The 18,794-nt window shown below is 37.9% G+C and overlaps 1 protein-coding gene across 5 annotated transcripts in view; it reads left to right on the top strand.

The window, feature by feature from the left end:
- CLCN3 (chloride voltage-gated channel 3) overlaps nt 1-18,794 on the top strand; it is a 95,290-nt gene that overhangs the window by 6,103 nt on the left and 70,393 nt on the right. For all 5 annotated transcript variants that reach the window (XM_042935096.1, XM_042935094.1, XM_042935098.1 and 2 more), the window contains exon 2: nt 5,276-5,451. In XM_042935096.1, the coding sequence (XP_042791030.1) occupies nt 5,292-5,451 (160 nt within the window). In that variant the 5' untranslated portion in view covers nt 5,276-5,291. The remainder of the gene's footprint in view (nt 1-5,275; nt 5,452-18,794) is intronic.

Genomic DNA, 18,794 nt, shown 5'->3' with positions numbered 1-18,794 from the left:
GTATTAATTGACCCATCAAGATTTTGTAGATATAGATAAGATTATAAAATTTATATGGAAAGGTAGGGGCACCTGGGTGGCTCAGTGGGTTGAGCGTCCGACTTTGGCTCAGGTCATGATCTCACAGTTCATGGGTTCGAGCCCCGCATCAGGCTCTGTGCTGACCGCTTGCTCAGAGCCTGGAGCCTGTTTCAGATTCTGTGTCTCCTTCTCTCTCTGCCCCTCCCCCGCTCATGCTTTGTCTCACTCTGTTTCTCAAAAAGAAAGAAATGTAAAAAAATTTTTAAAAAATTTATATGGAAGGTAAAGTAACTAGAATAGCTAAAGTAATTTTGAAAAATAAGAATAAAGTGTGAGAAATTAATCTATCCAATTTCCAGCTTATTTCAGAGCTAGAGTAAGCAAGACTGTGTGGTATTGCTGAAGGTATAGACATATAGATCAGTGGAACAGAACACAGAACTCTGAAATAGATGCACACGAATATACCCGACTAATTTTTGACAAAGGCAAAAGAAAATAAAAACAAATCAGTGAAAGATAGCTTTTTTCAGCAAATACTGCTGGAACAAGTAGGCATGCAAACATCCACAAAAAAAAAAAAAAAAAAAAAAGAAAAGAATACCCAAAAAACGAGGAACTTCAACCTATGTCTTAACACCTTATACAAAAAGTCACGCAAAATGGATCATGGACTTACATGTAAAATGTTAAACTTTAAAAATATAGGGATGCCTGGGTGGCACAGTCAGTTAAGCATCTGATTCTTGATTTTGGCTCAGGTCATGATCTTACTGTCATGAGATTGAGCCCCAAGTCAGGCTCTGTGTCGGGTGTGGAGCCTGCTTAAAATTCTCTCTCCCTCTCCCCCTGTCCCTCCCCTGCTTTCATGCTCTCTCTTTCTCAGAAAAAAAAAAAGAAAAAGAAAAAATTTAGAAGAAAATCTTTGGGGGGTAGATTTCTTAGATGACACCAAAAGCATAATCAATAAAGGAAAAATTTATGAATTCAACTTCATCAAAATTAAATATTTTGCTCAGTGATAGACCCTGTTAAAAGGAAGAAAATCACAGGCACCCAGCTAGCTTAGTCAGTGGAGTATGTGACTCTTGGTTTCAGGGTTGTGAGTTTGAGCCCCACATCGGCATAGAGAGTACTTAAAAAGTACTTAAAAAAGTCAAGCTATAGAATGTGAGAAAATGTTTGCAAACGACATATCTGACAAAGGACTGGTATCTAGAATACACTAAAGTATAAAACTCAGCAGTAGAAAAGCAATCCAATAAGAATATGGGCAAAATATATGAACTGTCATTCCACTAAAGAGGATAGGCAGATAGCAAAGAAGTACAAAAAAGATGTTCAACATGATTAGCTACCAGGGAAATGCAAACAAACTGCAGTGAGATATCACTACACACCTATCGGAATGGCTAAAATTAAAATTGGTGACAACGGGAAGTTCGGGTAAGGATGTGAAGAAACTGGATCACCCATGTATTTATTGTTGGTGGGAATGTAAAACTGACAGTTCCTTAAAAAACTAAACATGCAATTACCATATGACCCAATTAATGCACTCCTTGAGTTTTATCCCAGAGAAATGAAGACTTGACTGCATACAAAAACCTGTACATGGATATTTATAGCAGCTTTATTCATAATACCCAAAACCTAGAAAACCAGATATTCTTCAATGGGTGAATGGTTAGGTTATGGTACATCCATACCATGGACTACTACTCAGCAATCAAAAGGAAAGAACTATTGATACATAGAGCAACCTAGATGAATCTCTAGAGAATTATACTGAGATCATGACCTGATCCAAAATCAAGAGTTGGGCGCCCATCTGATTAAGCCATCTAGGTGCCCCAACATGTTCTGTATCTTGATTGTACCATCAATGTCAGTATTTGGGTTGTGATTTTCTGTAGTTTTGCAAGATGTTACCATTAGCAGAAGCTGAGTAAAGGGTACACAAGATATCTCTGTATGATATTTTACAACTGCATGTGAAATCAGAATTATTTCAAAAAGTTGAATAAAAAAATACTGAACACTTAATATGTGTTAGGTACTATGCTAATGACCATCGATTATGGAATATTGAACAGAAATGGACACTGTGCCAGATCTCACAATATATTCTAGTTGGGAAGACAGACATTAAATAATCATGTAAATACGTATAATATTACAACTGTAGTAAATGATATAAAGGAGAGAATTAAGAGCTAACAGTGAAAATTTGACCTAGTTTAGGGAGATTTGCCCAGGTAGTAAGTAGGTCAGAGAGGCTTTCCTTATTAGTTGCATGACTTTGGGTAAGTTATTTAAACTCTGTGCCTCAGTTTCCTCATCTGTTAAATGAGGAAAATAATAGTACCTAACCTTTAGGGTGATTATATTTAATACAAGTATAAACAAGTTAATTTTTGTCATGTTAAGGTTAATGCTGAACATCTAATAAACTGTTTAAGAGGTTTTTTTGAGGGGTGGGGGGAGGGTGCCTGGGTGACTCAGCTGGTTAAGCATGTGGCTCTTGGTTTCAGCTTAGGTCATGATCTCATGGTTTTGTGGGTTTGAGCTGTATGTCAGGCTCTGTGCTGGCAGCACGGAGCCTGCTTGGGATTCTTTTTCTCCCTTTCCCTCTGCCCCTCCCCTACTAGCACTGTCTCTTTCTCTCTCAAGATAAATAAACTTTAAAAAAAGTTGTTTTTTTTAATGTTTATTTGTGAGAAAGTGTGCTCACATGCACAGGTGAGGGAGGTGATATGTAGCCTCTAACTAACATTCATTGACGTGTGTTATCACATGTCTTAAGCCCTTCTAGTCTGATCATGAGGTAAAGTGATGAACAGAATGTTTGTATTCATTCCAAAATCTTAGCATACAGGCTTTGATACATCAAAATTAAAATGATTCATGCTTATTTTTTTAAAAGGCTTTTGGCTATTTACTCAAGAGCCACAATATTTAATTTGATTGCCTTATGGACCCTGCAAAGTTCTTCGCATGAATAGTTATTTTCAAACTATTCTAACATTTACCTTAGATATAAAACTCTTGCTTTAATTAGTACACACAAATCTCAGTAAGTTATAACAGGCTGTCTTTGGTAGAGGTAACTATAAAACATTAATGAAGTTGCAAAGCAATAACTATGCAAGTTTTCTTTGTAATCCATGTGCTAAATCTTTGGTTATTCTCCCAGGGCCAGATTAGTACTGTTGTAGAGAGCATTTGTTTATTGAAAACTGAATACATTTCAGTTTTTTACCTTTTTTACCTCATTGACTGAATAAACAATTTGACATTTTATATTTATTATTTATATATTATGTACCAATGATTATGCCAGATGCTGAGAATAGAGACATGCTCTTGAGTTCTCAAAACTTCACCTTCTCTAAAGTAGTCTTGAAGTTAGGAAACTTATAAATCTGTTAAAAATAGTTTTTTAGCAATGTTTTATTTTTCTCAAAAGAAGTGTACAATCTCTACAAATAATTTTAATTGTTATAACTCTGAGTTTATTTTTCCCTGTGCAGAAGGACGGTTTACTGAGGACAAGAGATTGTCTTAAAACACTTCAAGTCTTCAGTATTAAAATTCAACACTAAAGGGGCACCTGGCTGGCTCATTTAGTAGAGCATGTGACTCTTGGAGCCTACCTAAAAAAAGAAAGAATTCGGCACTAGGATTGGAGTATGCTTAGTGCCATTATCTTTTATTTTCATATGTACTTATTATGACATACCTATTAAATTCTTGTTTTACAAGGCTTACTGGTTTGACTGCTTTTATGACTGTATCATTCAAGTCCCACACATGATCCTTTCAAGTTTATTGGTAATGTTTTGCACTCTCCATTTAGATATTGAGCAAGTAAGTAGATGTATTTTAAAAATCAAACAATTTAAGAGCAATACTGTTTTTAGAGTAAGAACAATGAAAACATAAGTATGTTTAGTATTATCTGCTTTGAAAAAATGAAAATTGTGATTTAAATTTGAAAATGATGAAAGGAGGGGGTGCCTGGATGGCTCAGTTGGTTGAGTGGATGACTTCAGCTAAGGTCATGATCTTGCAGTTCACGAGTTCAAGCCCCACATTGGTCTCTGGCTGACGGCTCAGAGCCTGGAACGGGCTTCAGATTCCGTATTTCCTCTGTCTGCCCCTAACCCACTTACACTGTGTGTCTCTCTCTCCCGAAAACTAAAAATAAAAACATTAAAAAATAAAATAATGAAAGGAGAATGAAATTAATATTAAAAAAATTTAAATTACAGCATTTTAGGGGCACCTGGGTGGCTCAGTCAGTTAAGCATCGGACTTTGGCTCAGGTCGTGATCTCATGGTTCATGAGTTCGAGCCCTGCATTGGTCTCTGTGCTGACAGCTCAGAGCCTGGAGCCTGTTTCAGATTCTGTATTTCCCTCTCTCTCTGTCCCTTCCCCACTCACACTCTGTCTGTCTCTCTCAAAATAAACATTAAAAACAATTACAGCATTTTTTTTTAATTTTAATTTTAATTTTTATTTATTTTTTTTTGAGAGCAAGAGAGTGCACAGGTATTCATCAGCATGAGCGGGAAAGGGGCAGAGAGCAAGGGGGACAGAGGATCCAAACAGGGCTTTGTGCTGACAGCAGAGAGCCTGATGCAGGGCTCAGACTCATGAACCATGAGATCGTGACCTGAGCCAAGGTCAGACGCTTAACTGACTGAGCCACCCAGGTGCCCCAAATTACACCATTTTAAAATTAGTATTTGGATTTAGTAAAATACTCAAAAGAGACAAAGAATTTGCCTTTTAGACCTGGTACTTTAGCCATTTTGTTCCTTTCTCCTGTAGGCAACTTTTCTTGGAAATCGCTCCAGTGATCATCTGTATTTACACAAGCCATTATGTACTGTTTTTCTTCCTCTTCCCCATACCCTCTCCCCTGCTTTTTTTGGATAACTGCCCCCCCCCATATATATTGTGGTATACCTAAAACACTTCTTTGTAATTTTTTAACTTAACAACTGATCTTGCGGTTTGTTTTGTATCACTACATGAAGAAATTCTTTGTTCTTTTTTGTAGCTGCATAGTGAGAATAGAATTAATAAATCATCCCAAAAGACTTAGTAGAGTGAGCTATTGTTACAGTGAATGAACTTAGTATTTTTTTAATACAGAGATCAGAAGTTTCTTTTTGTTATGTTAAACTAGGTGATTTTTATAATACGCTGGGAAAATGTTACAACTACTTTTTCCTCTTTTTTCAGATAATCAGAGAGCTAAATGGAGTCTGAGCAGCTGTTCCATAGAGGATACTATAGAAACAGCTACAACAGTATAACAAGTGCAAGTAGTGATGAGGAGCTTTTAGATGGAGTAGGTGTTATTATGGACTTTCAAACTTCTGAAGATGACAATTTGTTAGATGGTGACACAGCAGTTGGTAAGTTTGTCATTGTAACTTTTAATGTTTGTAGTAATGTCCACTAATAAATATATACATTATTTTATTGAGGTTGAGTTTTTGGGTAGCTTTTTTTATTTTTTAATTGAGTTCGTTCATATAACGTAACCATTTTAAAGCTTTCAGAGGCGGATGGATGGCTCATTTAAGTGTCCGATGCTTGGTTTCAGCTCACGTCATGATCTCAGTTTGTGAGTTCAAGCACTATGTCTGGCTCCAAGCTGAGAGTGTGGAGCCTGCGTGGGATTCTTTCTCTCTTCTCTCTCTGTCCTCCCCCTGCTTGCACACTCTCTCTCTCTTTCAAATAAATAAACTTAAAAAAAGTATTCAGTTCATTGGCATTTAACACATTTGCAGTGTTGTGCAATTACCACTTTTATCTAGTTCCAAAACATTTTCATTATCCCCAAAAGAAAACCTTGTATATGGGTAAACTTAAAAATTTAAATGTAACATAATATGGAGATGTATACAACTGTAATTGGAATCCTCAGACAAATAGAACGTAATAGGATAGATACCCAGAAAGCGATTTATTATGAAGGATTGCCTCTCATGTTTGTGGAGGCTGAGTTCTACAATCTGTCATCTGCAAATTGGGAGCCCAGGAAAGCTGGTGTATTTCTAGTCTAAACCCAGAGGCCTGAGAACCAGGGTAGCCAATGGTGTGTGCCAAGGCCCCACATCCAGAAGTGTTAATGTCCAAAGGTGGAAGATAGATGTCCCATGTCAAGCAATGAGCAATATCACCTTTCCTCTGCCTTTTTGTTCTATTCACATTCTCAACTGATTGCATGATGCCCACTTGGATTGTAGGGTACCTTTTTTAAGTCTACTGGATCAAACACTAATCTCTTCTGGAAAGACTCTCACAGGCGCACATAAAAATAATGTTTTACCAGCTATCTAGGCATCCCTTAGCTCTGTGAAGTTGACATATAAAATTAACCATTACAACAATCATCAGATTATAAGCGTGGAGATTTTACAAAGTGAATACACATATAACTATCCCTCATTAAAAAATAAAACATAACTGAGGCCTGGGTGGCTCAGTCTGTTAAGTGGCTGACTCTTAATTTCGGCTCAGGTCATGATCCCAGGGTTGTGGGATTGAGCCCTGGGTCGGGCTCTGTGCTGAGCACAGAGTCTGCTTGAGATATTCTCTCTCCCTCTGTTCCTCTCCTCTGCTTGCATTCTCTCTCTCTCTCTCAAACAAAATAAATAAAATAAATAAAACATTACCACTTCAGAATTCTCCCTTGTTCCTCCTTCCAGTTTCATAGGTGACTATTATTTTGACTTGTATCTATTAGTTTTACAGGTATTTAAATTTATATAAATGGAATTATACTGTTTATACTCTTGTGTCTGGTGTCATTAATTTATGTTTTGAGATTCATCTATGTTGCTGAATATAGCAGTAATTGATTATTTTCAGTGCCACATAGTATCATTGTGTACACATGCTGCAATTTGTTCTGTTCATCATATATTGTTGGTGGACATTTAAGGGTTTTTTTTCTTACAGATTTTGGCTCTCAGTAATAATGCTTTTATGAATGTTCATATACCTGTATTTTAGTGCACATTATATATACAGTTCTCTGGGATTTATACCTTGGAATGGAACTCTTAGTTGACAGAGTATGTGGATTTCAGTATTACTAGATACTGTGAAAGGTGGTTCCGAAGTAGTTGTAGCATATTCATTCTACCAGCAGTGTGTGAAAGTTCTAGTTGTTCCACATTTTCACCAATACTTGATATTCTCAGTTAAAAAAGAAAATTGGCTATTCTAGTGTGGGTGCAGTATTCTCACATTTTGGTCTTATTTTACATTTATCTGAAGGCTTTTGAGTTTGTTTATTTTTTTATTTTTTTATTTAAAAAAATTAAAAAAAATTTTTAATTTTATTTATTTATTTAACATTTATTTATTTTTGAGACAGAGAGAGACAGAGCATGAACGGGGGAGGGTCAGAGAGAGGGGGACACAGAATCCGAAACAGGCTCCAGGCTCTGAGTGGTCAGCACAGAGCCCGATGCAGAGCTTGAACTCACGGACTGCGAGATCGTGACCTGAGCTGAAGTCGGATGCTTAACCGACTGAGCCACCCAGGCGCCCCTATTTATTTATTTTTGAGAGAGAAAGAGAGCACGAGCAGGGGAGGGGCAGAGAGAGAGAGAGAGAGATGCAGAATCCAAAGCAGGCTCCAGGCTCCAGGCTCCAAGCTGTCAGCAGAGAGCCCGACACAGGGCTCGAGCTCACCAACTGTGAGACCATGACCTGAGCCAAAGTCGGATGCTCAACCGACTGAGCCACCCAGGCGCCCCTGAAGGCTTATGAGTTAAATACGTTTTTGCATGTTTATTGGTTTTTTAGACTGCCTCTTTTAAAGTGCCAGTTTGATATTTTTGCCCATTTTATGAATGCTTTATGCATTCTGATTAAAAGTCCTTTATCAGCGGGGCGCCTGGGTGGCTCAGTTGGTTGGGCATCCGACTTCGGCTCAGGTCATGATCTCGCGGTCCGTGAGTTCGAGCCCCGCGTTGGGCTCTGTGCTGACAGCTCAGAGCCTGGAGTCTGTTTCGGATTCTGTGTCTCCCTCTCTCTCTGACCCTCCCCCACTCATGCTGTCTCTCCCTGTCTCAAAAATAAATAAACGTTAAAAAAAAAATTAAAAAAAAAAAAGTCCTTTATCACATATATATCTTGCAAATGTCCTCTCTCATTCTGGTATGCCTTTTCACATTTTTTTTTTTTAATGTTTATTTATTTTTGAGACAGAGAGAGACAGAGCATGAGCAGGGGAGGGGCAGAGAAAGAGGGAGACACAGAATCTGAAACAGGGTCCAGGCTCTGAGCTGTCAGCACAGAGTCCGACGCAGGGCTCGAACTCACGGACCGCGAGATCAGGACCTGAGCCGAAGTCGGATGCTTAACCGACCAAGCCACCCAGGCGCCCCTGCCTTTTCACATTCTTAATGGAATCTTTTGATGAAGATGCCATCAATTCTAAAGAAATCCAGTTAATCTTTTCCTTTATTCTTTGTCCTTTTTGTAATCTATTTTGTAATCTCTTCCCATACCTCAAGATCATGAATATATTCTCTGATATTCTTCTAGAAGTTTTATTTTTTTTCTGTCTTTCACATTTAGATTTATAATGTACCTTGCAACTAACTTTTATGTATGATGTAAGTTAAAGGTTTAGATTCATTTTTTCCATATGGATGAGTAGTTGATCCAGCACCATTTATTGAAAAAACCTTCCATTCTCCTGTATACTGCAGTGACATCTGTATCAAGTGGGTATGTTTCTGTAGGTCTGTTTTTGAACTTTATACTCCGTTACATTGAAATTCTTGTCTCTTCTTATGCCAAAACTCAGCTTATATATGAGTTTTGTTTTTCATATTGGTCTTTTATTGACTTGTGGTCCATATAGTTTACTCATATTTAATGTAATCACTGATATATTTGAGTTCAAATCTGTTGTCTTTATTGTTTTCTGTTTGTCATAGTTGTTCTTTTTTCTCTATTTCTTTCTGTTCCTCGCAGTACTTTGTTAGTTACATGCTGTCTTATTATTGTTTGGTGCATTACTCTAGAGATTATAACATGCACTCTTGACTTTTTAGTTCTATAAATTAGTACTTTTATCACTTTGTGGAAAATGCAAGGACCTTAGGGTATTTTACCTCATTTTATCCTCCTCCCACTTTTTGTTCTGTTGTTGTCTATTTTAATTCTTCATATATTTTATTTATTTGTTTTCTGTTTACTTATTTTTGAGAGAACAAGCAGGGAAGGGGCGGAGAGAGAGAGAGAGAGAGAGAGTCCCAAGCAGGCTGTGTGCTGTTAGTGCAGAGCCGGCATGGGGTTCAAACCCAGTAACTGAACTGCGAGATCGTGACAGAGCCGAAATCAAGAGTCAGACATTCAACCGACTGAGCCACCCAGGCACCCCTCTTCATATATTTTGTTTTATTTAAAACAATTTTTTTAATGTTTATTTATTTTTGAGAGAGACAGACAGAGTATGAGAGGGGGAGGGGCAGAAAGAGAGGGAGACACAGAAGCCGAAGCAGGCTCCAGGCTCTGAGCTGTCAGCACAGAGCCCAACGCGGGGCTGGAACTCACATACCACGAGATCATGACCTGGGCCTCAGTTGGATGCTTAACCGAGTGAGCCACCCAGGCGCCCCCACTTCGTATATTTTAAACTTCACAAGACGTTATTATTGTTTTATGTCAGTATCTACTTAGATTTAGCTACGTCTTCACTTTTTCTATTGCTCTTCATTTTATACTGTAATTTCATATATCTGTCTGGGTTAGTTATCTTTCTTCCTGAAAAACTCTCATTGATATTTCCTTTCATTACTAACCTAGCGATAAATTTACTCAGTGTTTCAAAAGTTTTTGTTTCCTCTTTATTTTTGTAAGATATATTTGTGGTTCGGGGCTCCTGGGTGGCTCAGTCGGTTAAGCGTCCGACTTCAGCTCAGGTCATGATCTTGCGGTTTGTGAGTTCGAGCCCTGCATTGGACTCTTGTGCTGACGGCTCAGAGCCTGGAGCCTGTTTCAGATTCTGTGTCTCCCCGTCTCTCTGCCCCTCCCATGCTCATGCTCTGTCTCCCTCTGTCTCTCAATAATAAAATAAAACGTTAAAAATTTTTTTAAAAAGATATATTTGTAGTTATATATTTCCAGATGTATAGTCATTTTCTTTGAACACTTAAAATGCTTAAGTGTTAAGTGAACACTTAAAATGCTTAAATGTTAATGTTAAGTTGAACACTTAAAATGTTTAATGTTTATTTATTTTTGAGAGACAGAGGGAGACAGAGCGTGAGTGACGGAAGGGCAGGGAGAGAGGGAGACACAGAATCTGAAGGAGGCTCCAGATTCTGAGCTGTCAGCACAGAGCCCAATGCAGGGCTCCAACTCACGAACCATGAGATCATGACCTGAGCCGAAGTTGGAAGCTTAACTGACTGAGCCTCTTTGAACACTTTAGAGATATAATTCTGGTATCATTTGCCTTCTTTTATTTCTCTTGAAAGGTCAGCTATCAGTTTTATTCTTTACCCCTTTTGGTTGCTTTTCTTCTTGTCTTTCAGAAGCTTAACCAAAGTTGCTTAAGTGTGGTTTTCTTTGTATTTATCCTGGCTGGGGTTATTAGAGCCTCCTGAATTGTGACTTGATTTTTCTTTTTCCCTTTTTTTTTTTTTTTTTTTTTTTTAATCTGGATAATTTTGACCAGTGTGTCCTCAAATGTAACTGCCATTCTCTCTCTCCTCTCCTTTCAGGACTCCAATTTAATGTGTTAGATCTTTTCTCTGAGATCCTTGCATCTCTTTATACTCTTCGCTTTACATCTTCTTTTTCTTTTTCATTTGGATATTTCAGCTCTTTTAAATACAAGCAAAACAATAACTAGATCATATGGTAAGAGTATATTTAGTTTTGTAAGAAACTGCCAAACTGTCTTTTAAAGTGGCTGTACTGGGGCGCCTGAGTGGCTCAGTCAATTAAGCATCTGACCTTGACTCAGATCGTGACCTTGCGGTTCGTGGGTTTAAGCCCCGTGTCAGGCTCTGTGCTGACAGCTCGGAGCCTGGAGCTGCTTTGGATTCTGTGTCTCCTTCTTTCTCTGCCCCTCCACTGCTCATGCTCTGTCTCTGTCTCTGTCTCTCTCTCTCTCTCAAAAATAAAAACATTAACAAATATAAATTAAAAACAAATAAAGTGGCTATACCATTTGTATTCCCACCAGGAGTGAATGAGAGAGTTCCTGTTGCTCCACATACATGTCTCCATTTGGTGTTGTCAATAGTTTAGATTTTAGCTGTTGTAACAGGTGTGTGTTGGTATCTCATTGTTTTCTATCAAGTTTTGAATATCAGTTATTTCTTAATCACTGCATTTCCATTAGATTAGTTTTTATAGATTTCTGTACTCTGGGAAAAATTCTCTTCTCTTTTGGAACATATTAATCATTTGTTTAAAGTCCATATCTGAATATTCTACACAGACCTTTGGGTCTGTTTATATTGCCAGTTTTTTCCCTTGTTTTTCTAGTCTTTTGGCTCTAGCTTCAGGTGTGCTTTGTAATTTTTGATTGAATGCTAGATATTGTATACATAAAATTATAGATGCTGGTGATATCTTCACCATAGTGTAATTAATTTTTTTCTGGGCACACAGGTAGACTAGGAGCAAATTACATTGATCTCATCAAAGATCAAGAGAATTAGCAGTGTGGTTTCAGACTTTTTGTGAGTTAGTCTGTATTTTGACTTACTTTATTTTTAGGGCATAGCCCTTGAGGATTTTAGTGGAAAGCTTGGTGTGTTTACAAGACTCCTTCTCTTTGGTGGGTGCTGAAATTTAGTTTTTATCTCCCTGGCATTTTAAGACTACTGACAGCTTGGCTAATTGTTTTAGTTTCTTAACCACTTTTTATTTAGATTCTCAGCCTCTTGCTTACAAAATCTAGGAACAAAAATATTTTTGGGGAAAAGTATTATAGAATGATCTGTTCTGACTCTTTTCTCCAGGATATTGGAACGTTCAAGGCCACGTTGGTGAATCTGAACTTCAAATTTTGTCTATTTTGTCTACTTGACCCCATAAGACTGGCAAGAGCTCCTCACTTTCATTTTCTGTTGGAGTTCTGAGTCTCTATACTTATAAATCAGGAAATGGCTCAAGAGCAAAAAGTGGTTGAGACTGTTGGGTTTACCTTTTTCACTTTTTTTCCCAGAATTTTGGCACCTGTATGCTTTCTGGCTGTTTTGGGTGTTCTTTGATTTTTTTTTTTTTTAAGTAAATACAGTATTTTGTTATTATTTATCATTTGCTGTCTTCATCACTAATGCGTTTTTTCCTAATTTTAATTATGGAGTTATAGGCCAGATAAACACCTATATTTGTAATTTGGAAAATCAGGTAAAATTTAATAGCATACCCATTTTTCTACGTTTAAGTAGCTTTTTGGCCCCTTTATGTGGGATAGAAGATTAACTCAGGGAAGTAAAATGACCTAGGAGGACCTAACTCTTTCCATCTTTCCACATTATCATCAAGTATTGATGGTGTCTTTATTTGTAGTTTTCAATAGAAGAGAGTACCAAGTAAGAAGGAAGGGGTGAGGGTATAAAAAAAGATTTAAAAAAAATTTTTTTTTAATGTTTATTATTTGAGAGAAAGAGAGAGGGAGGGAAGGAGGGTAGAGCGGGGTAGGTGCAGAGAGAGAGGGAGACACAGAATCTGAAGTACGCACCAGGCTCTGAACTGTCAGCACAGAGCCCTATGCGGGGCTCGAACCCACGAACTGTGAGATCATGACCTGAGCCAAAGTCGGACGCTTAACTGACTGAGCCACCCAGATGCCCCATGTTCTATTTTTTATTAGAGAAGATAACGTTCCTAGATCTCTATCAGTAGACTTCTTATATCACTGGCTACAATTGGCTCATATGCCAATACATATAGACCGATCACTGATGAAGAGGAATGGGATTACTGACTGGTGTGAGCAATCATAATTTGTTCCTTGGAAGTAGACACATTGCCAACCAAACAAAATAAAAATTTTGTTAGCAAGGAAGAAACTGGGGCGCCTGGGTGGCTCAGTCGGTTAAGCCTCCGACTTCAGCTCAGGTCATGATCTCACGGTCCATGGGTTTGAGCCCCGCGTCAGGCTCTGTGCTGACAGCTCAGAGCCTGGAGCCCGCTTCGGATTCTGTGTCTCCCTCTCTCTCTGCCCCTCCCCTGCTCATACTCTGTCTCTCTGTCTCAAAAAAATAATAAATAAATAAAAACATTGAAATTGGAGTATTCTAGGGTAAGCAGTCATTGTTGTTTTCCATGTAGATTCTGCCCTCGAGGTTAGTCTAGTTGAAGGTACCAGATATGGAACAACAGTTGATAGCAACTAAGTGTTAAATTGGGTGGTACAGATTTTAGATGTTACACTTCAAAGAAAAAGGATATTATTTTGACACCCCTTTAGAATTGCATAGAGTGTTCTAGAAGGAGAGATAATACATGAAGTCTCAGCATTAAGAAAAGGTATTATGTTCTGAGACAGTGAATGTCCTTTGGTAAGGTAGTGATATCCTTTCTTTCAGCATAGCTAGCATGGTCCTGTTAACAGTGGTTGGAGGGGGAACATCCTACAAGAGGTGGAAGCCATGATCTATTCTCAGGGGCTAGGGCAGATGTCAGAGGGAAGAGCTTATTTCTGTGTCTGCTCAGTATCTGGGCAGCATGGAAGTTGACAAGCAGTTGGTTATTAAATATTCTTTCATGACTTTTTAGTATACCAAAAAAATACTTAATCACTGGAGAGTACTGATGTTCTGGCATACGTGTTGAATAAAAATCTGTTATGTTCAGTGACTTTTAAGTTGTAGACCTGAATTTACATCCTGGCTCTGCCAGTTACTGTCTCTGCAAGTCACTTAGCCTCTCTATGCCTTTGTTTTTCCCTCTTTGAAGAACAGTAGTACTCACTAAATGATTGCTCTGAGAACTAAGTGTATGTGGAAACCTTAGCACATAAATAATGTATATAGGATCGTTAGCATAGTAAGTAGCTCATGGTAAGAACTCAGCGTATGGTAGCTATTTCTGTTTTCTTCTGTTTTCTTTTCCTTTGGATATATTGTATATTGGGCTTAATCTTCTGGGGCAGGTACAAAATATTTTCAGAAAAGATGCCCAACCTCCACTTTTCATTAAGAGGCATTCTAGTGCTTTCTGTTCAGTCTTAGGCTTTGTTTAGGTCCTTCAGTTTCTGAAGGAAGACTAGCTGAATGTAAATAAATAAATAGCTCTGTTACAATTCCAAAAGATAATTCTAAAATCATTGTTATCTAATGTATACGAAACCCTCAACAAAATAAATAATTAAAAGTAAATACACACACAGGTGCACACACACGCACACATGTTGATGACTTCTGGAACCTTCTATACAACCCATCTACCCAGGATACTCTAAAATTCCAGAATATCATAAATAATTGTCTATACTAATGGTGCCTCCAGAAGCTACATAGCTCAGCAGATCCTTGATTTTAGACTTCTGACTTTCAGACCTATAACAGAATAAAGTATTGCTTTAAACCACAAAGTTTGTGGTAATTTGTTACATTAGCAGTAGGAAAATGATACAAATGTTTCATTTAAATATTAATACATGTATTATTAGGAAAATGTTTCAACCTTATAAACCGCCTGAAAAAGATCTTGGGGATCTTCCTGGGTCTATAGAACACACTTGACTACACATTGAGAACTTTTAAGATAAGCCAGCTGTAAAACACACATTGAGTAACTGAATAAGGTAATTTGTTGTATTATATAAGCTATAAGAGTGGAAGGGCTTATATTAAAAGGGCAGAATCTATGTATATTATGTGATGTCTTTTCTCTTAAAATATTATATACACATGTAGACACAAACTTTGGAGGGAAATACATCAAAATAATGAATTTTCCCTTGGTGATGGAATTTGGGTGCTTTTAATTTTTCTTCACGCTTTGCAGTGTTTTCCAATTGTCACTAGTTTGGCTGCAGATTTATAAAACTGAGCTGAAGTTTCCAGGTCATTATAAAGTGTACTTGTCTATGTAGGAGGATAGAACATACTTCTTTAATAGTTTGTTAGCTTGGTTTATGACTTTTAAATATTTAGTCATACAGCAAATGAGTCTTCCTTTGTACTCTTGCTCTGGGCCTTGTAAATGTTAGGGTTGGTCTTGTGCCTGGCTCTCATATCTCTAGGTCTTTGTAGATGTTTCCTTTACCCATTTACCAATTATTACTTGTACTTTGGTTCTCACATTAGAACTCACTCCCTCTGGAAAGCCTTACCAGACTTCTCAGGTTTGGGCTAGGGGCCCCACCTATGTAGTAAATTGTATTGCTTATACTGTGTTTGCTTTCTTGACTTTCCTTGTCTTTTTCTTTATAGTCTCCTTTCCTCCTAGGTTAAGCTGTACTTTTTTCCAGTATAATTGTCCTAGTAAATCTTGTTGATTTTATCGTTTATTTTTCTGTCTGCATGGTTTTGTTTAGAGATGATTCATTATGTATTGATTACATATTTTAAGTTAAAAAAAATTTTTTTTGGAGGGAGAGAGAAAGAGCGTGTGTGTGCAGAACATGCCATGGGGCTCTATCTCATGACCCTGGGATCATGACCTGAGCCAAAATTAAGAGTTGGCTGCTCAACCACCTGAGCCACCCAGGTGCCCCTACATATTTTAACTCTTGATGAGCAATCATATTTTCCTTATTTCTAAATTTTTGTGAGGAGGGGATATTAGTATATCATGGGCAGCCACAGGTGCTGTTTATCTTATCCTCTCTTCTTTTTAAAAAAATATTTTTAATGCTTATTTTTGAGAGAGAGCGAGCATGAAGTGGGGAGGTGCAGAGAGAGAAGGGGGAGAGAGAGGATCTCAAGCAGACTCTGTGCTGCCAGACAACCTGATGCAAGGCTTAAACTGCTGAACTGTGAGATCATGACCTGAGCAGAAGTTGGATGCTCAACCAGGTGCCCTATTTTATCCTCTCTTCTTTTTTTTTTTTTCAACTTTTTTTTTTTTAATTTTTTTTTTATTTTTGGGACAGAGAGAGACAGAGCATGAACGGGGGAAGGTCAGAGAGAGAGGGAGACACAGAATCGGAAACAGGCTCCAGGCTCTGAGCAGTCAGCACAGAGCCTGACGCGGGGCTCGAACTCACGGACCGCGAGATCGTGACCTGGCTGAAGTCGGACGCTTAACTGACTGTGCCCCCCAGGTGCCCCTATCCTCTCTTCTTACAACACCTAATATATTGGCATGCACACAGCAGAAGCTCATTAAAAGGTTGCTGTTTTGGTTTTATTTTGTTTTTTAATGTTTATTTTTGAGAGAGAGAACAAGTGAGAATGGAGAGAAAGGGGAAGGTGGGGGGGCACAGAGGATTGGAAGCGGGTTCTGCACTGTCAGTGTGGAGCCTGATGTGCGGCTAGAACCCGTGAACTATGAGATAATGACCTCAGCTGAAATCAAGAGTCAGATGGTTAACTGACAAAGCCACCCAGGCACCTCTGTCATCACTTCTGTTTCTCAGTTTTCTTACTTGAAAAATGAATGTAAGACATTCTACCTACCCAACTCAGCTCAGTTTTGGAAACAAAAGAATATAGTAAAAGAAATGGCAGAAGTGTTGCTATTATGTATGAGAGTCCTTTGTGGCGATTTTGGCTTGGGTACTCAAAGTTTACACTTGCTTATACTTCGTCAGCTACCAGATTGCATCATGACATGCAGATAGATTAGTCTGGGTTCATAAAAATTGTGAATGATTAACTTCAGGACTTAGTAATGGATTGCCTTGGAGAGATGCTGACCTAGAACTGAGCAGGGAATATACAAGATGAGCCCAGATCATGTGTAGTACCAGAAGTAAGGAAGTGCTCAAAAAACAAAGGGATGAGGGATTGTCCAGAGAACACAGGAACTAATTTGAAAGAACTCTAAATGGTTGAAACTGGAACAATTTGAGCAAGAAAATAATGTACAATTGGAATATAACCAAAGTGTAAAATAAATATAAATGAGCACATACATATGACACAAATGATATAAACTGATAGAAATGATAAATAAATGGAGGAAAAGAGAGAAGTCTCCCTTGTAGAAGAATTCCAAATAGGGGCTCCTGGGTGGCTCAGTCAGTTGAGCATCGGACTCTTGGTTTTGGCTCAGGTCACGATCTCACGGTTTTGTGAGTATAAGTCCTGCATCGGGCTCTGTGCTGACAGTGCAGAGCCTGCTTGGGATTCTCCATCTCCCTCTCTCTCTGCCCTCCCTCAACTTGCACGGTCTCTGTCTCTCTCCAAACAAATGAAAATAAACTTAAAAAAAAAAGAATTTTAAATAATTTATGTAAATATTCTACCCTCATGGAGGAGGAGTTTAGTTCCTACCTCCTTCTCCCTTAAGGGTGGGCTAGACTTAGTGACTTACTAAGAATAGAATAGGAAAGAAGGGAAAAATAGTAACTTCGCAGTGGAGAAACGTGGCAAACACTATTGTAACCCAAGTGATGAAGGTTAATATCACTGATGATGTCATATGGATATTACATACCCCTAATATGTGATAGGAAGAGCACTTCACCTTTGTGATAATTCTTTTCAAAGACCTATAACTCTAACTACAAGAGAAACAATAGACAAACCTGGACTGAGGGGATATTTTGCAGGATACTTAACCAGTCAAGGTCATGAAAAATGAGGAAAGCCTGAGAAGTAGTCATATACCAATTTAGGAAGATAAGTTAACATTAGGAAGATATGTTAACATACATTGTGGTATCCTGGTTTGAAACCTGGAATAGAAAGAGGACATTAATAGAAAAACTGGTAAAATTTAAATAAGGTCTGGAGTTCACTTAATAGTGATGTATCATTGTCAGTTTCTTAGTTTAGATAAATGTATCATGAAAATAAGTATAAGATGTTAACAGTTGAGGAAGCTGAGTGGGAGGTATTTGGGACCTCTTGGTACTGATTTTTTGTAAATCTGAAATTAGTCCAAAAGAAGGTTTATTTTAAAAAGTGAATTGGGAAGAGTTAACTTTTAAATAATAAAAGCAAAATGTGATTATTATAGAAAATGTGAATGATGAAGATATAAGGTTGTAAATGAAATTCATTCATAATCCTACTACCCATAGATAACTGGTAATTTTAGTATTTTTTTTTCTGGACTCAATTCTGTGCATATTGCATTCAACAATAATTATTAGGCTCCTTTTGGGCCAGATACCATTCTAGGTGCTTGGGACAGAGCAGTGAACAAGAATGATGTGAGACTTTCATTTAAGGGGTTTGTACTCCAATGAGAGTACCATTGAAATAAACAATAATTGCAGAAGAAACAATTACAGTTGTGTTATGGTAAGTGCTGTAAAGAGGAGGTGTAGGTGTGAGAACACGTAAGTGAGGAAATCTAAGATGTATCACTTAAGGTAAGAACTGAAAAATGAGAAGTCTGACAGGTGAAGGGGAAGAGGTGATTTGTGGGTGCTGGCAGGTTGGCTACAGGGGACTGTTACAGGTAGAGGGAACTGCTTGTGAGAAAACCTTCAGGGAAGAAGGAGCCTGAGCTTGAGAATGCATGATGGTTGGAGTATGGAGAATAAGATCTGGAAAATAGCGGGATGTGCCTGATGGGGTAGTTAAGCAAGGTTGAAATCATGCATTTAAAGTTTTGGGACTTTTTCCTGAGAGTGATATGAAAC

This window comes from Panthera leo, chromosome B1, assembly GCF_018350215.1.
Source record: "Panthera leo isolate Ple1 chromosome B1, P.leo_Ple1_pat1.1, whole genome shotgun sequence".
Taxonomy (NCBI): Eukaryota; Metazoa; Chordata; class Mammalia; order Carnivora; family Felidae; genus Panthera; species Panthera leo.
Note: the sequence above shows the minus strand (reverse complement) of the source record. Positions and strands in the feature narration are given on the sequence as shown.